The sequence below is a fragment of the Lissotriton helveticus genome, chromosome 1_1 (assembly GCF_964261635.1).
Source record: "Lissotriton helveticus chromosome 1_1, aLisHel1.1, whole genome shotgun sequence".
Taxonomy (NCBI): domain Eukaryota; kingdom Metazoa; phylum Chordata; class Amphibia; order Caudata; family Salamandridae; genus Lissotriton; species Lissotriton helveticus.
In genome coordinates, this window is record NC_136057.1 from 1,380,147,187 (window position 1) to 1,380,166,687 (window position 19,501).

General features: G+C 45.4%; 1 protein-coding gene across 3 annotated transcripts in view; it reads left to right on the top strand.

The window, feature by feature from the left end:
- The first annotated feature begins 6,725 nt into the window (after nucleotides 1–6,725).
- LOC144825019 (ras-related C3 botulinum toxin substrate 1-like) overlaps nucleotides 6,726–19,501 on the top strand; it is a 52,925-nt gene continuing 40,149 nt past the window's right edge. For 2 of the 3 annotated variants that reach the window (XR_013609244.1, XM_078683935.1), the window contains exon 1: nucleotides 6,726–7,254. Coding sequence is in view for 1 of the 3 variants with exons in the window: in XM_078683935.1 (XP_078540061.1) it covers nucleotides 7,214–7,254 (41 nt within the window). In the remaining 2 variants the exon portion in view is untranslated. The remainder of the gene's footprint in view (nucleotides 7,255–19,501) is intronic. The other variant, XR_013609245.1, reaches the window with a different exon arrangement.

Consider the following 19,501-nt stretch of genomic DNA (forward strand, 5'->3'; position numbering starts at 1 on the left):
GTGGGTGAGTGGGGTTGCGTGGGTGAGTGGCGTTGCGTGGGTGAGTGGCGTTGCGTGGGTGAGTGGCGTTGCGTGTGTGAGTGGCGTTGCGCGTGTGAGTGGCGTTGGGCCTGTGAGAGGCGTTGGGCCTGTGAGAGGCGTTGCGTGTGTGAGTGGCGTTGCGTGTGTGAGTGGCGTTGCGTGTGTGAGTGGCGTTGCGTGGGTGAGTGGCGTTGCGTGGGTGAGTGGCGTTGCGTGTGTGAGTGGCGTTGCGCGTGTGAGTGGCGTTGCGCATGTGAGTGGTGTTGCGTGTGTGAGTGGCGTTGCGTGTGTGAGTGGCGTTGCGTGTGTGAGTGGCGTTGCGTGGGTGCAAGAAGGATATTGTGCTGCAAAACTAAATACTTATAAGGTCCCACAAGCGAGACCTATTGGCTATGCCAATGCTTGTTTTTGTTCTGTCGTCTCCTTGGGGTCGATTGTTCAAGACACAGTAATATTTAGTGCTAGCGAGTAGGACCCGTGTGGCTTCCTGTTTACATACATGCCACTTCACCTTGTATAAACCATTTTATAGCGCGCTCCGTTACTGGGGAGTATCCTGGCGCGGAAAAAGGAAAGTCAGACAGCAGAGCACGAAGAAAAGCATCTTAGATTGCACTCTTGAATAAATGAGTTTTCAGGTGTTTTTTGAAGGCAGCTACTGTTGGCATGGAGCGCAGATGGAGAGGAAGAGCGTTCCAGGCACGAGCCACAACCACAGAAATCGACTGGCCGCCAAGTCTGGCACGTTTAAAGCGGGGAAGGGACAATTTAAACAAAGTGGAGGATCTCAGGGTGCGTGCAGGGGCATAGTTAGTGAATCTTTTTCTCAGATACAGGGGACCCTGATCATGAGTAGCACGGAACGCCAGCACCAGAGATTTAAACAAGATGCGCTGTGCAACAGGAAGCCAGTGGAGTGTGCGCATCTCCGCGCGGACGCTCTTCCATCTGGGGATATTAAATAATAGACGGACAGCCGCATTCTGGATAATTTGCAGGCGTTTCACCAGATATGAGGGAATGCCACTGAACAGTGCATTTGCATAGTCTAACCTAGCCAGTATGAGCGCCCGAGCAACAGACTCCCTAGCATCCCTCGGGAGCAAGGGAAAGAATTTGCGGAGCATTCTTAGAGTGGCAAAGCAAGTGCCAGTAAGCTTTTTAATGTGGTACTCGAATCTGAGATCCTCTGCGAACCAAATGCCAAGATTTTTGGCAGGTCTCCCCATCTCTTTCGGACTGGGAATGTTAGAAGGCCACAGAGTGCTCATAAACGAGGGGGGGAAAGAACCATAAAAAAGCACTTCGGATTTGTCCTCATTGCATTTCAACTGGGCCTGCGTTAACCAGCGAAATACAGAGGACAAACACAGATGGACTGTAGACGTATCCAGGTTATCATCTGGCCAAGTGAACAGCAGTTGGGTATCATCTGCATACCCTATGATCTTAGCCCCAAACTGTTCCGCTAGATAGACCAGGGGGGTGATGTAAACATTGAACAGTAAGGGGCTAAGAGTGGATCCTTGTGGGACCCCTGTAAGCAGAGGTTTGGGCTCAGAGGCATGGGGAGGCATCCAGACCTGCTGGGTCCTATCAGAAAGAAAAGAGGACAGCCAGTCTAACACAACCCCCCCAATGCCTATGGCAGACAGCCGGCCAAGGAGAAGCTCATGGGGGACGGTATCGAACGCGGCAGAGAGGTCCAATAAAATTAGGACCGCTCTGCCACCTCCGTCTAAACAGTCCCGAATGGCCTCGCTCATCTCCAACAGGGCCGTTTCGGTGCTGTATGCAGCCCTAAAGCCCGATTGAGCAGGGTGGAGGGCGTTGGAGGTTTCAACAAAGCTCTCCAATTGTTGAAATACCACCTTCTCACAGATTTTCGTGAGTGCCGGTAAAAGGGAGATGGGACGGTAATTCCCAGGAGCCGACCAGTCCAGTCCCGGTTTCTTCAAAAGCGGCAGAAGTTTGGCCTGTTTCCAAACAAGAGGAACCTCGCCCGCAGCCAGGGAGAGATTCACTATCTGCGTGATCTCAGTGCAGACTGTTTCTGCTACCTCCGAAAGCACCCGGGCTGGACACGGGTCGGCTGGAGAGCCGGATTTCAGGGACTGGAGTAGGGGGAGAGTAACACCCTCCGTAATTTGCGCAAAGTTCATAAATTGCTGTCCAGAACATGGGCATAGGGAGGGACACATGCCAGCTGCAGAGCAGTCGGCGGGAAGAGCCGCTAAAAGGTCTTGCTGGATCCTCGCTATTTTGGTGATAAAGAAGGTGGACAACTCCTCGCACCATTGCGTCGAGGGCGGGCGGGAGACAGCCTCAGCGACAGGTGCCACAAAGCTTTTGACAATAGCAAAGATCTCTTTGCTGTTGTTATCTGCCTTGGCGATGCGCCCTGCATGGTAGTTCCCCTTAGCTACCTTAATGGCTGTATAGTAATCTTTTTGGGCGAGCCGTAGGGCGGATTTAGCCTCAGGGCTATATACACGTCTCCACGCCCGTTCAAGTTTTTTGCACCCCAGTTTCAGCTCCCTAAGTTCAGGGGAGAACCAAGGTTGAGAGGGGGAGCGTCTGGCTCTGGTCAGCGTGGTTCGCTTCGTGGAGGCAGTAGCCGCCTGCCGTACCCACTCATTAAATTCGCAGACCGCATCGACCAGAAGCGTCTTAGATTTTGGGCGAGTTTTAGCCAGGGCCTGTCTAAACGCAGGCAGATTAATCTTTTGGGAGTGAAAAATAGAGGGTGGGAGACTAAGCTCTGTAATCTCCCACATGAACCTGACCAGATCATGGTCGGACCAGGTAGTTTTTTCAACAATCACGGACTGAATGGGGAAATTAGAGCATACCAAATCAAGCAGATGACCACCCGTATGCGTCGGAGCAGTCACCCATTGCTTGAGCTGAGCGAGCTCAAGAAATTCACCAAGCCTGCGGGCTTCAGGGGAGTCAGGAACATCCATGTGAATATTTAGGTCGCCGACCAAAAGAAACTTAGGAAATCCTAAGGCCCGCGGCACTAAATATTCTTCTAGGGAGTCCAGGAAGTGGGTAGCCTGGCCCGGGGGCCTGTAAATCAGAGAACCTCCTAAGGTAAAATGGGGGGAAGTTTTGATGGAAAAGTGGAGAACCTCACCCCCTACATCTGCAATCGGAGGCTCAGAAGCAAAGCTCCACTCTTCTTTGAAAACAACTGCTAATCCCCCCCTCTACCCAAGGGTCGATCCACCCTAACAATCTTAAACCCCCTGGGGACAGCAAGTTCTACGCTGGGAGCGGAAGTACTGGTCATCCATGTCTCCGTGAGGAACAGTACCTCCAGCTGGCCGTCCACCAGTAGTTCAAAGATCTCAGCGGCATGCCTAACCGCAGATCTAGCGTTAATCAATCCCGCCCTAATGTTGGTAGCAGAAGCGTTATTGACTAAACGGGGGGGGGGGGAGGGTTGGGGAAGAAAACCACAGGTGGGGCATTTGGACATAACACAGTCCAAATCCGCACGTGTACAAGGCACATCCTTGACGGGGGAGCAAGTCTCCAAAGAACATGGCGCGAGTACTTGCGTGTCTCTGAGATGGCCATCCCCAGAGATCGTCGAGCAGAGTGGCAGGCCCTGGGCCCGTCCGGGACACGGACGGGCACAGACGGGCCCTCCTTTGGCGCTCCTTCGGCGCGCAGACGGCGCGCCCGCTGCGCGCGCCCGCTGCGCGTCCTAGGGGGCATCCCCATTTAATGCACAAGCCCCTCCCCGAGCTGGAGCGCTAACTCCGTTCCAGTAGGGGTCCGGGACTCCCAAGATGGCGCCCGACCTGTCCCTCCACACAATCGGCACTGGCAAGCCGCGGTGGACCGGGGAGCAGGGGGACCAGCAAGCAACAATTAGGTAAGTTTTAAAAAACAAACAATTTGTAACAACACTACACAATTAGTAAGTCAATTGAGTGAGTGAAAACGAACTCGTTATTAAAAGGATAAAAAAGTTAAGAGCGCCTGCTGCGCTAGTGCTGTGCAGAAAAGGAGGGCAGAAGAGAATCACTCACAGTCTGCTCGCCTTAATTTTTCCAAGCGCTATCGCAAGGCGCTGCCACCACCTCGCTCAAACGCACAGGACTGCCAGAACTAATCCTATTTAATGCACAAGCCCCTCCCCGAGCTGGAGCGCTAACTCCGTTCCAGTAGGGGTCCGGGACTCCCAAGATGGCGCCCGACCTGTCCCTCCACACAATCGGCACTGGCAAGCCGCGGTGGACCGGGGAGCAGGGGGACCAGCAAGCAACAATTAGGTAAGTTTTAAAAAACAAACAATTTGTAACAACACTACACAATTAGTAAGTCAATTGAGTGAGTGAAAACGAACTCGTTATTAAAAGGATTAAAAAGGTTAAGAGCGCCTGCTGCGCTAGTGCTGTGCAGAAAAGGAGGGCAGAAGAGAATCACTCGCAGTCTGCTCGCCTTAATTTTTCCAAGCGCTATCGCAAGGCGCTGCCACCACCTCGCTCAAACGCACAGGACTGCCAGAACTAATCCTATTTAATGCACAAGCCCCTCCCCGAGCTGGAGCGCTAACTCTGTTCCAGTAGGGGTCCGGGACTCCCAAGATGGCGCCCGACCTGTCCCTCCACACAATCGGCACTGGCAAGCTGCGGTGGACCGGGGAGCAGGGGGACCAGCAAGCAACAATTAGGTAAGTTTTAAAAAACAAACAATTTGTAACAACACTACACAATTAGTAAGTCAATTGAGTGAGTGAAAACGAACTCGTTATTAAAAGGATTAAAAAGGTTAAGAGCGCCTGCTGCGCTAGTGCTGTGCAGAAAAGGAGGGCAGAAGAGAATCACTCGCAGTCCTTCTTATTGTCAATTAATTTATGTTCACTTTTCTTCCATTATGATTCTGCTTGTTACTTTCCCGATAATAATGAATTTGACCAGCGGGGTACAAAGAACGCATTACCTCAAAATAGGGATTTGCTTGTTTGAACATAGTTTTACGGGGCATGTCACGATTATAAATCTACAGCAGTGACTGTTCCAGCGGAGCCGAGTGGGGGTAGGAACCTTGGTGCACGCTTGTTCTGATTGCTCAGTTTGACATAAGAGGAAGGATTTAGGACCTTGAGAAGAAAAGGATTTATTTGCACACATGCTGAATTTAGTGCACAGGCGGCATTGCACAACACCAGTAGCACAGCGCCGATGTTCCAACTTTGGTTTGTCTCCTGTCACCCTTAGTAGGCTGACTGCGTTGACTTGGGTATGTGATCGCGCGAGTTAGTTAGCAAAGTATGATACACATAGTTTTGTGCGATTAGGCAACTCCCGGTTTCAATGCAGGAGTATTTGGGTGAAATTAATAATATGAAGAGCAGAATCAAACGGTGGCGCAATCAAACATGAAAAAAATTACATTCATTAATACTAACAAAGAAGGGATTATATCACCCGATTAGATTTTCTCAGAAAGAGAAGGAATTTAAAAATTTTACTGCAATTTATTCATAGGTAAATGCTGTCTAATGAGTCAACAACACGGCGCAAGTGATCAATATTTACAGTGACTCAGTGGATAAAGTGCAAGGGAGAACAACACGAGTGGTGGGGGAACGCACGCACGGGGACAAAGTGAAAAAAAAAAAACACGTACCTGATAAATGCAGAGCGGCCGGGAAACTGAAAGTACGGCCGGCCGTAGGGGAGGAGAAGCCCTTTGATGTGCTGTGTTTGCGGGGAGAGAGAGGGGAGGTGCTGGTGTGGGAGGGGGGAGTTGCTGGTGTGGGAGGAGTGCTGCTAGGGGAGGAGAAGCCCTGGCCGTGAATGCTTGTGCATGTTCATGTGAACTGCAAGAAAACGCCGGGCTGAAACCCCTTAGTTTGAAGAGGATTTTGCCGACATGAATTCGATCCTATCCATTCCTGCGGAATGGGACAGGCTCGACCTAAAAACAGTGTGGTGCTGCCCCTGGCCATTGCTCAGCTTTATATGCATTGACGGCACAGTAGGTGCTGCTTCTCCGCGCAGGCCGCCAGTACCACCCTCACCAGATGCTGAATCATGCTCTCTCTTGTCTCGCTCTCTTTCCCGCGTCTTTTTTTTTTACATCACCCCCTCTTTTCTCCCTACTACCTCACGCTCTAATATTCTCCCTTACTTGTCTCTTCCTTTCGCTCTGACAATCATCTTCTCTGTCGCACATCCTGTTCTCCGTCTCTCTCATCCCCTCGCCCTCCCCCGCCACTTTCACAGTCTTCCTCAATAATTTCGTCTCCTGTAGGCTCGTAGTTTTCTTTCCCGCGCTGCTCTCTTACCCGGTGCCTTTTATGTCTTCCCCTTTCCTCTGGCACGCGCCCCTTTTCCGTGTATCACTCTCCACTCTTTCCATCCCTCTTTCGCTTTTTTTCCTCTACACATTCACTTTGTATCATCTCCTTCCTCTCTTTTTCCTTCCAGTGTGTGCCTGTCTCCACTCACCTGCTTCACCTCTCACGTCCTTTCTTAACTCTTATTGTTACCTGTCTCCGCCCCCTCACTTTTCGCCACTCATTCGCAATGTTTCCTGTTTGTCTCGCCAATTCCCCTCTTTTGTCTCCTCGCCCTCTCTACTCTAGCTACCCGTTCCCCTCTACCTCCTTTCTCTCCCCTCCTCCTTCCTCACCGCCGCTCCGGGGAAAAAAGTACCTGAAAAAAGTCCTCCCCACCCTCCTTGTCACACACCTACTCCAGGAAGTCTGAGACGAAAATGTCCAAGGTTCCTCCAATGGGGCTCTGGGGAGGGGCCCTTGCTCTGCCCCCGCTCCCTGTCCCAGGAAACTATTGAGTCACCAGGAAGGACTGCCTGCTGCAGCACACCCTGCACAGAGAGGCCAGGAGGCAGGTGGACACCCTCGGCCTCTCACCTCGCGCCCGCCTCGATCCCTCACCTGTACGCGTGACAGCCGCGCACCTCTTCCCACGTCCCATAAGCCTCGAGGCCTCTCTCCCAGCCCTACACCTGAGCGGGGGCCCCTCCCACCAGATACTGTTTCTGTTCGAGCTCACTGTTCTCTTTCAGACCCGCACCTGAGCAACCCCCAACTGCTGATCTATCCCCACACTCGAGCAGTCTCACTGCCCCCCGCACCTGGGCAGGCGAACCTCTCCTCCAGTGGCGGTGCCTCCGTGGGGGGCAGGCCTCCACTCAATTTTCGGCAACAATGCAGACCCTCTCCATCAAGTGTGTGGTCGTGGGAGACGGGTAGGTGAAATGCTTTTCTGTGTCTTTTGGGGGGTTAAGGGTGGGGGCTGAGGTTTGGAGTGGGAGGGGTCAGTCATGGAGTGCGTGCTATGTGAATCTCGTCCCGGCTCTCCGCTGACTCTGTGAAATGTCTGTTGCCTCAGTGCCTGCCTGTACCAGCGAGGGGTTGAGCAAGGTTTACACATTGAGCCACAGAAGCACACGGTGTACCGAGCACTGCTGGAGGAAGGTCACACTCGTGGCACTGCTGGAAGCAGCTCGCCCTGCGGGTCGTGCTGATCTGACAGGGCTCTGCTGGGGGATGTTCTCGCTGCCGGAGTTACATGCGCTGTACCGACGGAGCTGGCTTTGCGCCCTGTAGCACTGACAGGGTCCGGTTGATAGAGCTCACACTGTCTGGTGCTTTGGCGCCGTGACAGGAATAGCAAGTTTGACCAGTACTGTGGAGAAACATTTTCTGCATATTGCACAATGTGTCTGTTTGATATGAAACAATATGCTTCCTGTTTCCTACATGGATATCAAAGTTTCTTAAAGCGGAAAAGTCTTCCTGATCTTATCACCATAGCCAGATAGCACCCTTCTCACCACCTGTGCCTTAGACACCATGCCAGTGCTGAAGACCCCGCTCCATGCATTGTGCTACTGCTAGTACCCGTAAAGAGCGTTCTTACGACCCGTGAGGCCAAAAACACTTTCAGAGAAGTTGAGTAATTAGGGAGTGAGTTATATAATCTACATAGCGCTTCGTGTCCTTAGCAAGGTTGTGAAGCACTCTGATATGCGTCTGTTTACTGTGTGCGCTTCTCAGTGCCTGATTAAAACGGGTATTCATGGTTATATGGAATGCATGGGGAATGCATGGGGCTTGCTGGTTGAGGTCTGTAGGGGTTGAAGATGTGGTTTTAGAATGTAATGTTATTAGGGGTCGAAGTCAGGGAGAAAAAGTAGGGGAATTGTGGGGTAGAATCAGAGGGCGGGAATAACCTGAGGATTGGGTCAGTGGGCAGTCGCAGGTGTGCCAGAAAGAGCAAAAGATCCCAATTTTTAGTATTTATTTGGCATTTCACTGACCAGTTACTGCCTCTAATGTTATTTAATTCAACCTAGGGATACACATGTTTATTTAAGGTTTTATATTAATTATTGACATTAAAATACATTCACAAAGCGGGATATGTTTATAATCACACAATGTCCCAAATACGCTTCAAAGTGGAATCACCAGCCGTTTGTCTCCGAGTTATGCAGTTTTTGTCATCAGCACTTCTCCCTTTTTCCACAAGAGCAGTTCAAACATGAATGGCAAAATATCCTACTTTGCAAATGTTCCACATAATTCTGGTGCTGCCATATTTGCCATACAATGCATCATCTGCGGCATATTCTGACTATTTTGACTAAAAATGTAGCTCAAAAGTTACAAAAAATTTGACTTGTGTTGCTGCGAAATGGAGGGCCTTGTGTTAACTTTTCACCTTTCTCACTGCTGGATTTGCATATTACATTGGTACTAATGAGATAACATCTTTGCAGAGACTGTGTTTGTAAAAATGTCAAAATAAAGTATAAGAGAATGTACTGCATTGTGCTGCAGACTTTTTTTTGCTGCAGAATTTAGTCAACACTGCAACATAATTTTGTCCCCCATTGCTGCATAATTCCAGGGCCCCCAAAGCAGGCAGCCCATGTTAAAAGTGCTTCTGCATGAATCAGAGAGACCGTGAAGTTTGCGAACTTAGTTTGGTGTGCGTGCAAATCTTGTGTTGCTGATCCCTGGTGAGTTGCCCTACTACTTCTGCTGAAACAAGGCTAATGGAGGTACCAATGGGTGAGGCAGACTGGCCTCAAGGGTCCTGTGACCTCAGTGATAGACTCACTGTCACTCTAGGATGTGCTGCTTCGTAGGCCTGCCCACAATACTGGAGGACAACTTTAGTATTGATTGTGGCAGACAGGCCTTCAAGGTTTTTACATTTTTTTATAACAGTTGGCAGTGTACAAAACATCAGCATTTCCATCATTGTGCAACATTCACACATTGCAGACAGATTTACTGACAGGCTTTCGGTTAATCCACACTTGCCACCGCTAGGGTCCACCTGCTGGTGCTAAGACACCAGGACTTCTAAAGTCTAGTGGGGTCTTCTAAGGTCTAGCAGGGGAATGTGCTCCCTCAGGAGAGTAGTCTGGTGGACTGGTCATGAAGTCTGAACCTTGTTCCCCAGTTCCAAATTTGGCATCTCTGGCCATAGTGCCACATCTTTACCCCCATTGAACAATATCCTGCCCTACTGAGAGAAACTTGCACTGCCTTCAGCTACAACCAAACCTGGTTGTGACTCAATTCAAATAATGCACTAGACAAGAGTAGTATGTTTCCTGGAGAAAAAAAAGTAATAACATCCTGGAAAAAGCAAATACTTCTAGGGAATGCAAGATTAAGTAAAGCATGTGAAATGTAAGCAGGAACAACATCCTTAACCCTTTTACACTCATTATTCAGACATCAATGAGTGGACTAAAAAGGTAAGGACGTGGCTACAGGCCCTGGATGGACCCTTTTCAATGGCCCTCGCTTATATCCTAACAAACCGCAAACAGTATGGTTTAAAAAGACCACATCCCACAACACAGAGCAGTGTATGATAAGGATCACATTAAGCTTTTTCCACTCCACCCATCAACTAGGTATTGCATTACCTCCAGGAATGCAGCACTTCCCCATTCAGGGAAAACAATGTTGTTGAAAGAAAGACGAGAAAACGAAAGTAGCGCTTCACTGGCAAACTCTGTAAAGTGGCGATACTATGTTTGGGTGTGAATAAAACCAATCTGGTCACTTTGCAACCACTCTGACTTACTTTATTTAGTTATTCTTCGTATTTTGAACTTTTTTTTTCTCTCAGTCCCATGACATTTCCAGCAAAAGTGTTTCTTTCTTTTTGGATCCATTTCACAGGGGAACAAATGAAGGAAAAGTGAAAAAAGAGAGGGCATGAGCCGGTTCTTGAAGTTACGGCTTTGGCTTTCAGCAAGTGAGGAGGAGCGAGACAGAGACAGACAGAGAAGGAATAGGAGTAAGAAAGAGGGGGGGGGGTGCTGCTGACGGGGTCAGAGCAGGAGGAGTCATCACTGTCCTTGTCTTTTGTGGGCAAGAAGGAAACGACAGAGTCCTTTTCCTTCTCTGCCCATCCGCCAGTCCCTAAACTGCCACGAACGGCGGAGCCTTATCTATAGGCCTTCACTATTTCTGCTGCCCTGGGATGCATTTTTAAAATAAAAAAGTAGGGGAACGGATTCTATTAAATCGAAAAAGTAGGGGCATGTCGTGCCCCGTTGATCCCACCCACATAAATCACTGTATTTTATATGTATTTGTAAAACGCACTATCACCCGTTAGGGTAACTTGGCGCTGGTCTATGGTCCTTGCCCTGCCTATGGTACTTTGGTTGGTTTATTGGAAAGCCAAGTCATCAGCTTGCAAAGTTCAGGAAGAGAGGAGTCTCTGGTGTGGAATGGGGGCTGTTCCATGTTTTAAGAGCGATGTAGTAGAACACCTGTCCAGCTGATCTGGTTCTGCGTCTGGGTGATTGGTGGAAGGAGCTGCAACTGTTCAGGTAGGTGGGGCCTAATTATGCAGCTCCTTGAATATGTGTGTGAGGTGTTTTAAAGGAGTGCGTTTGTGTATTAGGAGCCAGTTGTGCTCGCTGAGGTGTGGTGTGATGTGAGTGCTGTTTGGGAGGTTGAGGATGAGTCTGGCCGCCAAGTTCTGGATGAGTTGTAGTCTTCTAGTGAGTGAGCACGGTGTGTCGAATATTACTGTGTATAATCAAGGAGTGTTGCAGAGTGTTAGAATGTGTGCAAATGCACTAGAAGATGCTTACCAACTTTTCAGTTTATAATATGTGGGATAATGCATTTACTGTAAAAAAGCCTGTCTGTAATGTCCTTAATATAGGGGACTTGTGACGACTCTAGTCACAACTCTTCAGTGAATTGCAAAATCCTTATAACTGCCTTTTCCCATGTATAATGGCATGCACAGCACTACTGGAACCATAGTGAAGAAAGTCTGTATAACGGTGTACACGCTAAAGTATATAAAAAAAAGTGAGTAATCCATTGTTATTTTGCATACCATGCTACTTCAGTTTGGACCCAGCCATATACAAATCAATCTTGACCCAGCTCCAAAGGAAACAATCGAGCCCGAACTGCCAGGGCAGGTTCTCCCTGAAGTGGAACACACAAACCCAAGACTGGTGTGGTCCTAATTAGGGCTTATCAGCCAGGTATAGCTTAGTTCCAGTGACACAGTATGCACCAGACTGTCTGAGCATACCTGTTCAGCTTAGGACAGCAAACTAAAGTATACAAAACTGTGATGGAGGGAATGCTTAAATTGATCTCATCCACTGGTAATTACTCAGGCCGCATCCCAATCCATCATTATTTTTCACACCATGCCGCTTCAGTTTGGACCCAGCCGTATGCAAATCAGTCTTTACCCTGCTTCAATGGAAGCAGTCCAGCCCGAACTGTCAGGCCAAGTCCTCACGGAACGGAAATACAAGCAACCCAGGACCGGTTTAGCCAGTGCTTAATATATAAAATGATGAGTGCTAGTGCTCAAAGCTCTTCTCAGAAGTCTGCGGCTGGTGCAGTTAAATACTGCCAGCACACCAAATACCAAAGATGGTTGTCTTAAATCCAGCTCATGCCTCTTTAATCCACTACCAGACACTCCCTGATCCTTTATCTCACTCTTGCATGTTCCTGCTTTGTGCCTTTGTGACAGTTGTACTTTCTTTCCCTTCCTTCAGCTTTCTGAATTGTGTATTTTTCTCTCTTTTACCACGGGAGCGGTAAAAGAAAGTGCTGTTCCCCATCAATGAGTGCATGTGGCCTCCACCGGCAACCAGTGGCTCAGATTGAGAACTGGGTTAAGCCCTAGTTAGGGCTCATCAGCCAGGTAATGGCTTAGATCCAGTGACACAGTTTGCCTGGGACCCACGTCTGGGAAAACCCATCCCACTTAGCGCAATACAGTGGTGCTGTGCACTATAACAGCGTGCACAGCACCACTGGAGCCATTATATATGGGACTAAGTTCGCCCTTGCTGTACATTATTAGGATATTGCACGTCACTGGGGAGTTTCATGGCCATATAGAGGAACAAGGTCTAAGGCCAAGTTCACATATAAGGTTATGGAACTCTGAGGAGACTTTCGGAAGGGGGTAATTTATCCCTTATAATACATGGTCACATCATCACCTTTCCCATAGGCCCATTAATTCCTTGGTGTGTAGTTCTTTCATATGATGGAGAGAGCCTGTTTGCAAACATGAAGAATAAAAATTGAATAACTAGTACAAAATCAAACATGTCAAAAAAGTTGTTAGCTTCTTGATGGAAACAGATATTAGAAGCAGTTGAATAGAAGTCAGTTTTTAAAGAAAAAAAGGTGCTGCTGAAACATGCGGATATATTCTAACTTTTCCATCATTTCCAAAGGAGTGCAAAAATAAATATGTTGCCATAAATATTTGCTTGGCACTGTCGAGGGGAAAAAAACAGAAAAAGAAAAGCAACATTTCATTTTGATTGCTTTAATTAGCTGCTTCATGACCTGACCTGCCTTTCCCCTCCGCTGCTGATGTCAGAACTCAACTGTAATACGTTTTTACAGTTGGCTTCTGACATTGTTTCTTTATAATTGGGGACCGAGTGCGTCAGAAGTAGCTGATTATAAAGAAATTGGACAGTTGTTTATACAGGGATTGCAGAATCCCATGTATTATATCAGGGATAAAGTACCCCCTGTCATACATTATAGAGGACCGAGGCCAAAGGCTGATCTCCTTTATAAGGTTATGGAACTCCAAGGTGACTTGCCATATCCCTATCATGTACGCCAGGGGGTATTTTATCCCATATACTACATGGTCACACCTTCACCTTTCCCACAAGCCACTTAAAACTTTGGTGCGTAGCTCTTTCATATGAAAAATAGAGCATGTTCGCAAATATGAAGAATAAAAGTCGAACATTTAGAGCAAAATTAAACACATCGAAACCTTGTTAGATATTTGTTTCAAAAAGATATTAGGAACAGTTCTATAGAAGTCAGTTATTTTTAATACAAAAAACTGCAGTAGCTCAGAATGTATAGAAACACGAAGAAATATTATAACTTTTCTATATTTATCTAAGGAATGAAAAAAGAATCCTGTTATTTCTGGTAGTCACTGCAAACTATAAATATAAAGGAGAAGAAAGAAAAACAATTTTTTGTTTTCACTGCTTTAAACAGCGGCTCCTTGACATGACCTGCCTTTTACCTGGGCTGGTGGTCTGGCATCAGGCATTGTGACGTCTGAATTAGACTGCAATAAGTTATTACAGTTGAGTTCTGACATCTTTTCTTCATAATCGGCAACTAGTTGCGCCACAAGTCACAGATTATATAAGGGATACATTACCCCTTAAAGCACATTATAGGGGTAATGCAAATCACAGAGGAATTACAGAATCATAGAGAGGAACAAGGCCGAAGACTGAGTTCCTTTATAAGGTTATGGAACTCTGAGGTGACTTGCAATATTGTTATCAGGGACACCTGCCAGGGGGTACTTTATCCCATATAATACATGGTCACACCAGCTCCTTGATATGTAGCTCTTTCATATGCAGGAGAGCAAGCTTGTTTGCAAACATGAAGGGTAAAAATAAAACCCCTAGTGCAAAATTAAATACATCAAAAACCTGTTAGATATTTGTCACAAACAGATATTAGAAACAGTTCAATACAAGTCAGTTTTTAAAAAATAAATAAAGCTGCATTAACTCGGAATGTGTAGAAATATGCAGACAGATTCTAGCTTTGCGCTATCTAAGGAGTGCAACAAAGAAACACATTTGTCATTGTAAGCTATTATAAATAATTGAGCAGAAGAAAGAAAAGCAAAGTTCAGTTTTCATTGCTTTAAACTGCTGCTTCAATTATGCTCTGTGACTTTCATCTCAGCTGCTGGCTTTAGCAGCAGGTATTGTGCTGTCAGAACTCGACTGTCATAATGTATAATAGTTGAGGTCTGATGTCTATTCTTTGTAATCGGCGAATCGGTGTCTCACAAGTCACTGATTATCAAAAAATTAGAGCCTGCCGTTTAAACAGGGATTCTAGAATTTAATGTATTATAAAGAAATTAGAGACAGGCGTTTATACAGGGAATGCATAATCCATTGTACTATAAACAGAAATTTGTATACTGTGCGGATACAATTGAGTAAGCAGTCTTACCCAAGCCAATATGATTGTATGTTAGTATACTATACTGGTATAATTGCATGTACAGCACTACTGTAGCCATTACAAAGGCATTTTATATACTATGTGGATAAAGTGGTATGCACATAACTACTGGAGCCATCAAAAAGCATGTTAGCATATTATTTGGATATAATGGCATGTGAAGCACTGCCCGAGCGATAATAAAGGCATTTTTGTAAACTATGCTGATATAATGGCCGCACAGCACTACTGGAGTCATTATAAATACATATTTGTATACTAAGTGAATCTGGCGGCATGCGCAACACTGGTTGTATGTCAATACATCGCGGTGTTTACACCGCACTACCATTACAACGCTGGTTTTACAACGCAAGTCATTACCATGACTTGCGCTGTAGGGTGCTGGACTTAGGAATAGTAAGATTTACTATTCCAACACCAGCCTACGTACAGTAGGGAAGGTGTTGGAATAGTAAATCTACTATTCCTTAGCCTAGAGCACCCTCCAGCGCAAGTCATGGTAACGACTTGCGTTGTAAAACCAGCGTTGTAATGGTAGTGCGGTGTAAACACCGCGTTGTAATGGGTGTTCCCCGCAACACTACCTGAGGTATTTTAAAGGCATTTTAAAGGCATGTTAGTATATTATGTGGATATAATGGTATGTGAAGCACTACCCGAGCAATGATAAAGGCATGTTGGTATACTGTGTGAATATAATTGCGTGCACAGCACTACTGGAGCTATATTAAAGGCATGTCTGTTTACTATGCAGGCATAATGGCATGCACAGCACTACCTGAGCAAATATAATTACATGGTAGCATGCTATGCTGATTTAATGGTTTGCACAGAACTACTGAAACCATAAAAAAGGCATGTTAAAATACTATGCTAATGTAATGATGTGCACAACACTACCAGAGCCATTATAGAGGCATGTTCATATGCTATGCATAGCACGTCTGAAGCTATTACGGATGCATGTTCAAACACTGTCTGGGTGAAATGATGTATGCAGCACTCTCAAAGTTAGAAGCAATTCTGGATATATGTATGGATACCATTCAGATATAATGGCAAGCAGAAGCAATAGTGAACAAGGTGGTACAAAAACAAAGAAAAAAACAATTGACAAAGAAAAAGGTTTTGGCGGTTAAATTCTTCATAAAAAAATATGTGAAAACATCCATAAAATGTTAAATTGTGTAGGGAACGTTTCCAAGTCTGAATAAAACACATTTGATGCATGTAAATATATGTCTGCTTAATGCCAAAATAATGAACTACGCTACATCAGACTGTTTTAGCTGTATTTGTTTGTTTTCAATCTTCTTAAATGTTTGGGGACACAATAATTGAAATACGTCAGGCCTCTGTTGCCCTCCCCTGCATCTTGATGTCAACATTTCTGTTCTCTTCTCACATATACTTTGTCAACCCCCCTATGTCCTTATGCCATGTGGTCTGCTCCTTTACACACCCAGCTGCTGTGTGTTTGTGCCTGGCACGTTCACTATCAGTGGGTGGAGCAGAGCCTCTTCTGAGTGACTATGGCTGGATGACTTCCCTGAAATAATTAATATGCAGGTCCCCACTACTCAGAAAGGGGGGCTTATCACTACCTCCTGGTCGAAATAGAGACCTGGAAAAATATCTTAGCCACAATATTGTTAGGGTAAGTGGATGTGGAGATGAAATTCATAAATATCTATGTACATCTCTATATGTTGATAATATACTGGCAGTTGAGTTTACAGATGCAATATTTTTGCAAGTAAATATTTTGAGCATGATATAGTGACATGTAACCCTCAACCTCCTGTTCACTTGAGCTGCCATTACAATAATGTAAAGCCTCAGTCATTACTGCCTGCCGTGTGACTGCCATATATGGATAATTGCTGCCTTAGCACTGCTTCTTGGCTCCAGTCATTCCTTCTTGCTTTCTCGTGTTTAGGCACACTTTGTCTCTTTCTGACCGTTCAGGCCTCGACAGAAAACATGAGAAATTCCCAAAAATGTGTGCAAAAAATAAAAGAATTCCGAAATCTGAAAGGAATTCTTATATGTTTTCAGCAGAAGACTATGCTCCTCAGATCTTCATTCTTTGTAGATGTAAGGAACGATGTATGACATATTTTTCATCCTCACAGAGGTGTCTTTGTGAGGGAGGAAAACAAGAATCCAATATTGCAAAATTGCAATGCAATTTGTAAATGATTTGCAACTCATACATTTACTAAGTCATAGCGCAACGCAGTGCAGGAACCAAAGTGGTTTTGTTGTGTTTCCCTAAGTGAGAGAGAGAGACTTGAGCTGTCAGCTATATTGATTAAATATGGCTTTCTGCAACTCTTAGCCCCTTTACAAGGGCCCAAACTGGCTGCCTAATGTCTCATTACTTACCGGTTATCTTCATTACACCTGGTCCTGTTGGCCTCGTCCCATTCATCACACCCTCCCTCCCTCCCAAATTGTCAGCCTTCATATGGAGGGCTTGGTAGTTCAGGTGGATTACTGAGTAAGTATTGCCTATGTAGGTTCCAGCATGAAAGGGAGGGGCAATATCTAGGAGTATTCCTCTTTTCTTTTTAGGTCTCGTCTAGGCAGCGCTTGTGCTTTCTCTTCGAGACCAGCTGTATCCAGGATATGGGCTTGAAAAAATACCCATCTTTTTTTTTGTTTCCTCTTGCTGTCCTTTAAAAATGGTGGCTTTTCATTGGTGAATACACTTAGTAGTCCACTACTTTTGGAATTTTGTATCCTCCCATGAGGACTGCCCCTCTTACATGTGTTCTTACTGTTCAAGTTATTTATACTTAGAGAGAAATCTGTTTTTAGTTGGCCTGCCTCTTTGCTCATTTCTGTTTGGCAAGATGGATACATCTCATTTAGGAGTGCTTAGTAAGTGGTATTCCACCCTTTCTTGTGATTCCCAACGAAATGGCTCAGTGGTTTTGGACTACGCCATCAGCTACAAAGCACTGAAAGATTACAGACTACCCTTGTCAGTCAAAACACGTTTTCAAAGTGAAACATTTGTATGTGGGACAGCTTCATCAATGTGAGTTCCAATGTGGTCATAGTGGGAGTCACTTGTCCCATTGCTAGCTGTCTGCACCCAACAGTGCCCTTTTCAGAATTATTCACTTTTTTAGGATTGCTGGCAATACTAGCACTTTCCAAATGCAGAGGGGGAGGTCTTGTGTCTCTTGCAAGCCTCCATCTCTACATCCATTGGTCTGTTAAACTGTCTTTCGCATTTTGTTGCTGCTCGCCACAGCACACAGCATGGGCGAGTTTGTCCGCCCACTTCATCCATTGACTGTCTTGTACAGTGCGTGACACCATTTTGCTTGATTTCATGTGCATATCTGCCAAAAAATAAATGCTCAACAGTGCCAGAGCTGCTCAGCCAATACTTTATGTTGCTAAAGCTTTTTTCCTCATACTTTATTTTTTTTAATCCTTGCACGTACAAACAATGTCTTTATGTTACAATATTTCAAAGCCATCTCTACATTTTATACGCGCCATTGCACCAATAAGAAAAATATACTGCGATGTGCATGGAAAGTAAAATACTTTGTATACCTGTATTGTGCCTGCCAGCTAGGAAGTAACATACTGCACTATTAAAATTAATTCAATGTTGTTCTAATTAAACATTAGTATTGCATTTATTTATTTATTTGCGGGTTTGTATTGCGCTGGCTTCACTCCCGAAGGAGTATCTCCGCGCTTTTGGCTTCTACAAAGAGTTAAGAGGAAGGGATGCTAGAAGCTAATGTGATCTACTGTTCAAACAAGAAAGTTTTTAGCATTTTCCTAAAAGGAAGATGATCTACACACAGCCTGAGGGATATTGGGAGACTATTCCAGAGAGAGGGTCCGGCTATGGATAATGTTTTTGCATGCATATGGAATCCATATTTAGGACACACCAATTTTTCTTCACTTTTTATTTTTGGAGCTTGGGTTTGAAATAAATAATAAAAATATACGTGACTATGAAGCCAGACCTATTTGTTTTGCTAAAACTTGTTTAGATGTTGGAGTAGGGATGTAGTGTATGTCGCCTTTGTTGCCACAGGAAACTTTGGTTTTTGAAACATATGTGTAAATAGTGACACAATCTCACAAAAGTAACTGTTGATAATTCTTTTTAGAGAGACTTCAAATATCGTAATTTACCTCAGACTTTGAAATTATTGCCTAAAGATCACCACATTTTGGCTAGTCTTAACACGCACACATACTTGCTGCACTGAAGTTTGGTAGTCACTGACACAACATTACATACATGTAAAAAAATGTTTTTAATATTTGTTTTGATCATTTTGTCTTGATCATTATCACTGACTTGGTATTAGTGGTGTGAAGCTCTTTGTAAGGACAGGTGTAAAGGCTTGTACAGCCATAATGTCTATCGGCATTAGAGGAGTAGCAAATGAGGGTTACAAAACAGTTTTTTTTTAAGTTCGTTCACGTAATTTTTTTTAATGGCTTCCGCATAATAAGAATTTCATAACAAATTCCTCTTATCTGTGCATAACATCATATTTGACACGTACGCATATCTAGTGTCAGCTTTGCACATTTCACAAATGGTTCAAATATTCAGTCATTGCCCACACAACAATAGATAGAAACAAAAGGAAAAAGGCCTGGCTTAGAGTTCAGCTATGGAGTTTCTGTCCATTGCGGCATACTTTCCCCCCACCACCATGGCCGAGGAGAGGATGGAAACCCACCATATTTATAGTCAGCCACTGTGACATTACAAGTTTCCCTGCCAGAGTCGCTGAATCTGCCATTGAAGGAGTCACTCGTTAGTGGAAGACCTCTGAGAGAATATGCCTCTTTAAATCGCATGCCTTTTCTCTGCATGCAATTACAACGTGGTCGTCTCAACGACGCGTTGTAACAATGCATACCAGT